This window comes from Etheostoma cragini, unplaced genomic scaffold (genome assembly GCF_013103735.1).
Source record: "Etheostoma cragini isolate CJK2018 unplaced genomic scaffold, CSU_Ecrag_1.0 ScbMSFa_876, whole genome shotgun sequence".
Classification (NCBI taxonomy): Eukaryota; Metazoa; Chordata; class Actinopteri; order Perciformes; family Percidae; genus Etheostoma; species Etheostoma cragini.
In genome coordinates, this window is record NW_023269511.1 from 1 (window position 1) to 5,964 (window position 5,964).

The 5,964-nt window shown below is 40.6% G+C and overlaps 1 protein-coding gene across 1 annotated transcript; it reads left to right on the top strand.

The window, feature by feature from the left end:
- Nucleotides 1-610: 610 nt before the first annotated feature.
- Nucleotides 611-5,430, top strand: LOC117941503 (PHD finger protein 20-like; the record flags this gene model as incomplete). The annotated part of the gene is made up of 7 exons (XM_034866510.1): nt 611-678; nt 2,985-3,064; nt 3,545-3,716; nt 4,279-4,363; nt 4,712-4,785; nt 4,868-5,096; nt 5,347-5,430. Coding segments are annotated over exons 2-7 (724 nt in total), but the record flags the coding sequence as incomplete, so codon positions are not given.
- Nucleotides 5,431-5,964: the final 534 nt, after the last annotated feature.

Genomic DNA, 5,964 nt, shown 5'->3' on the forward strand with positions numbered 1-5,964 from the left:
ATATTTGATCATATCTTAATATATTATATGGAGATTAGATGCTTTTCTTGTTATATTTGATCATATCTTAATATATTATATGGAGATAAGATGCTTTTCTTGTTATATTTGATCATATCTTAATATATTATATGGAGACTAGATGCTTTTCTTGTTATATTTGATCATATCTTAATATATTATATGGAGACTAGATGCTTTTCTTGTTATATTTGATCATAAAATAAGAAATAAAAGTGTAATTGGGAAAAAATGCCAACATGAAATAAATACTTTTTTAAGAGTGAATTTTCAAAGACAAAGGTTTTTTAATAGTGTGATAATTAATGATCTGTCTCTTAGCACCAAGACAAGCTCTTCTTCTGAAACTGTTATGTTATTTAAACAATGGTTACAGCTTATAAACCGTTTATAAAGGGTTTTATATCCATCCTGACATGTACTATAAATAGTATTTTATATATAGTATACTAGTATAGTATAATATACTATTTATGTTGTTCTTATCCATCCTGACGCATACTACATATATAGTATCCATAGTATAGTACTATAGTATTTCTTTAAATATTTTTGTTGAACCCAAAACATAAACACACGGCGTTCTTAACTCGCGCATGCGCTCTGCGTTCATCACAGGATGAAGAGTGCAGTGTACAAGTAACGTTAGCGCGAGAGGTAAATAAGCTTTTTGTGATTTTCATTTACACATGTAATGCGACATGTAATGCCACATGTAATGCCACATGTAATGCCACATGTAATGCCACATGTAATGCCACATGTAATGCTCTGTGTGGGATCGGAACCGGAGACATTAAACTGTCTCCGACTCCATTCACACTCAGGCTAACCCGAGCGGAGGCTAACGGTTAGCTGCGTTAGCTTATCAATGGAGCGGAGAACTACTCCGGTAAACTCCGCGAGCTCACTGAACAACGTCAGACATGTCGTCGTCTCCTTCCCGAATCAGACGCAGTGTACCGTCGAGTTATTTTAAAGCCTTTTCCAGTTCGCCTTCGTGTCATTTATTGCTTCTATTCGAAGCTAACAGGGATTAGCATTAGCATTTTAGCCTCTGTCAAAATATCTCAAGGGGCGGGAGTCGTTTTCTGATTGACAGCCAGGGACGGCCAATCACAATCCAGAACGGGAGTCCCAAGCGGCGTGTGAGCCAATCAGCTTCTCTCCACAGAGGAAGCTAACGGATCAGCAAAGAAATAAATATTTAATATATATGTATTTATGTATAATAGTTTCTTTTATTGACGACACGCGGCTTGAGTTACGATGTTTTAAAGCACATGTAGTCTAAAACCCGAATCCAGACCACATTTAGTGTAAAATATGACAAACTATACTAAAAAGTTAGTCAGCAGCCGTTCGTTTTACGTCAGGACGTCACGTAAGGTTACGTACAGTGGACGTGGCCTCTAAGCCTACTGGGTATTATAAGGTCTTTATTTAGGAATATCGTTTTAACAGATCTTTTTATTTTACAAGTTGACTAGCTGATTCTTGAGTTTCGATCCAGAATATTTTGAAAACTTAACAGTAGGACGAAAAGCGGAATGCCGATGCGCGCGGCCGCGACGCTGTCGTGTCGCGCGCCTAATGAGGGAATGAATGGAGAGAAACACGATCCTCCCGACCTGTTAACCCTGACCGGACATTAACATATTAAAATAATACCAAATTAATGTACAGTTACATGTTCTCTGTCAGGGTTTCCTCCGAAGTGTGTGTGTGTGTGTCATTGTGTATAATGTGTGTGTGTGTGTATATGTACAGTACGTTTGTATATGTGTGTGTGTTTCTGTGCGTGTGTGTCTGTGTCTGTGTGTTTCTGTGTCTGTTTGTACGTGTGTGTGTATCTCTGTGTGTCTGTGTTTATGTGTGTGTATCTGTGTGTGTATCTCTGTGTGTCTGGGTTTGTACGTGTGTGTCTGTGTGTGTTGTATTGTGTGTGTATGTTGTTACAGTGTGTGTGTTGGTGTGTGTGTGCGTGTGTGTGTATGATTTGTGTTTTTATCAGGAAGTAGCTTCATGTGTTTTTCCGTGGAGATTTCTTTCATGTTGCGTTGCTAGGACAACCCCGGTCTAAGGTTGTTATTGTCTATGTGACCCGTTAAAATAGCACTTCATAGGTTATAATAACATATTATATGTTAATAACAACATATTATGTGTTAATAACAACACATTATGTGTTAATAACAACATATTATGTGTTAATAATAACATATTATGTGTTAATAACAACATATTATGTGTTAATAACAACACATTATGTGTTAATAACAACATATTTTGTGTTAATAACAACACATTGTGTGTTAATAACAACACATTGTGTGTTAATAACAACACATTGTGTGTTAATAACAACATATTATTTGTTAATAACAACACATTATGTGTTAATAACAACATATTGTGTTAATAACAACATATTATGTGTTAATAACAACACATTGTGTGTTAATAACAACACATTGTGTGTTAATAACAACACATTGTGTGTTAATAACAACATATTGTGTGTTAATAACAACAAATTGTGTGTTAATAACAACATATTGTGTGTTAATAACAACACATTGTGTGTTAATAACAACATATTGTGTGTTAATAACAACACATTGTGTGTTAATAACAACATATCGTGTGTTAATAACAATATATCGTGTGTTAATAACAACATATCGTGTGTTAATAACAACATATTATGTGTTAATAACAACATATTATGTGTTAATAACAACATATTATGTGTTAATAACAACATATCGTGTGTTAATAACAACATATCGTGTGTTAATAACAACATATCGTGTGTTAATAACAACATATCGTGTGTTAATAACAACATATTATGTGTTAATAACAACACATCGTGTGTTAATAACAACATATTATGTGTTAATAACAACATATTATGTGTTAATAACAACATATTATGTGTTAATAACAACATTGGTCAGATGAAGACTCCTCCAGACCGGCCAGGAATCACCTTTGAGGTCGGAGCTCAGCTGGAGGCCCGGGACCGCCACAAGAACTGGTACACACACACACACATACTCACACACACTCTCACACACACACATACTCACACACACTCTCACACACTCACACACACACTCTCACACGCACGCACGCACGCACGCGCACACACACACACACACACACACACACAATGAATCAGACGCAGAGGGGCGGCTGTGGCTCAGTGGTAGAGCGGTTGCCTGCCAATCGGAAGGTTGGTGGTTCGATCCCCGCCCCTGCAGTCATTGTCCAAGTGTCCTTGGGCAAGACACTGAACCCCGAGTTGCCCCCGGTGCTGCGCATCGGAGTGTGAATGTGTGTGGGTGTGTATCTGATGAGCAGGTGTGTAGATGTGTATGAATGTGTGTGATGGTGAATGTTTCCTGTAGATGTAAAAGTGCTTTGAGCAGTTGTTAAGACTGGAAAAGATATATAAATACACACATTTACATTTACAATCTACCTGTGCCCCGCCCCCCCGATATCGACCTGCCAGGTACGCAGCCACCATTGAGAGGATCGACCGCGTTGGGGGGCGGGTCCAGGTGCACTACGGCCAGTGGAGCCGCAGACACAACCAGTGGTTTGATTGGTCGTCTGCGTCCCTGAGGCCGCTGGAGCGAATCAGCTTGAGGAGGCGGGGCCTGAACCCAGCAGGCTCCCAGTCGGTACTGTGTCTCTGTCGCACTGTCTGTCCAAGTGTCTCTGTCTCTGTGTCTCTGTCCCAGTGTCTTCCTCTGTCCTTACTGTCTCTGTGTCTCTGTCCCAGTGTCTTTTTCGGTCCTTACTGTCTCTGTGTCTCTGTCCCAGTGTCTTCCTCTTTCCTTACTGTCTCTGTGTCTCTTTCCCAGTGTCTTCCTCTGTCCTTACTGTCTCTGTGTCTCTTTCCCAGTGTCTTCCTCTGTCCTTACTGTCTCTGTCCCAGTGTCTTCCTCTGTCCTTACTGTCTCTGTGTCTCTGTCCCAGTGTCTTCCACTGTCCTTACTGTCTCTGTGTCTCTGTCCCAGTGTCTTCCTCTGTCCTTACTGTCTCTGTATCTCTGTCCCAGTGTCTTCCTCTGTCCTTACTGTCTCTTTGTCTCTGTCCCAGTGTCTTCCTCTGTCCTTACTGTCTCTGTGTCTCTGTCCCGGTGTCTTCCTCTGTCCTTACTGTCTCTGTGTCTCTGTCCCAGTGTCTTCCTCTGTCCCAGTGTCTTCCTCTGTCCTTACTGTCTCTGTGTCTCTGTCCCAGATGTTCGTGTCGGGGACCAAGGTTCTGGCCTGTTGGACCGACTGTCGCTTCTACCCAGCCAAAATCCTCCAGGTCAACAAGGACGGTGAGAATACACACACACACACACACACACACACACACACACACACACACACACACACACACGTACAGAGACACACACACACACACACACAGAGGGACGCATGCACGCATTCACAAAGTGACACACACACAGAGAGACACACACACACACACACGCACATAGAGACACACACATATGCACGCACAGAGACACACACGCACACACAAACAGACACATGCACACACACGCACAGAGACACAAACACAGACACACACGCAAGCAATTGGTTTGTTTTAATATATGATAACATTTAAACCTTTTTATAGTGTTTTAGTGATTTCTGTGTGTGTGTGTGTGTGTGTGTTTCAGACTCCTACACCGTGCGGTTCTTTGACGGCGTGGTTCTGAATGTGAAACCGACCAAGATCAAACCCTTCAACCACGTAAGGAATGCTGCTCTCCCATTGGTCCTCGTCAGATTGGATCAAAGATTGGATGACTGTGTGTTTTTCTTTGTGTTTTCAGAAGTCGAGTGGTGAGAAAGGCGCGTTGGGAAGTGAGGGATGGGAGGATGGGGAGACCGAGGAGGACGAGAAGGAAGACCGGAAGGAGGAGGACATACAGGAGGAAGTGACATCACAAGAGAGGGACGCAGTGACATCAGAGGAGAAGGAGGAAGTGACATCAGAGGTGATGAAGAGGAAGGCAGAACCTTCATCCTCCCATCCACCTGTGAAGAAGAAAGCAGACGACAGTAAGTTACCTGGTAGACCTGTTGGTGTTTCTGTGATGTCATTTCCTGGAGTATACACACACACAGACCCACACACACACAGACACACTTACACACAGACACACACACACTTACACACACACACGTGCATTTTATCACAGAAATGCCACGTGTTCTCTGACGAGTTCAAGCTATGAATCCTGCGGGGTGAAATGCATTCTGGGTACCCTCAACGCCTTCTCCTGTTCTCCCTCTGATGACTCCTGTCCAGGTGGAAGCAGTGGAGCTCTGAATCAGCCAATCACAGCAGACTCTGCTCAGCCCGGCCCTCCTAACTCCGCCCACATCTACAAAGGTAAACAGACCTCAGCCTCTCTCGCTGAATATTAATAATATAATATTAGGCTTCTCTGATTATAAAAGCCTAACAATAACTAGATATAGAATAATAAGCTCTTTAATAATAAGTACATATAATATAATAATAATAATAGTAATACTAATAATAATTGTAACAATAACTAGATATAGCATAATAAGTTCTTTAATAATAAGTACATATATCATAATAATAATAGTAATAATAACTAGAAAATTCTGCAGCAATGATATCAGTGAGCCTCTTACTTGGTGCACATGCAAATATCAATTAAACTTATTCAAAAATTATATATAAATAATTATATATATATATATAAAAATATAATTCATATCGCGTACATGAGCCCATTAACTGAAACTAGACAAGAATACCTACGTTATGATGTATAAATTATCCATGACAAGTTATAATTGTTGGCGTTGGAGCAAGTTCTAGAGAGAGAACCAAGGTGATTGTTTTAATCAACATTCACCACATACACACACATTGGAAAAGCTGAGCCGGTCT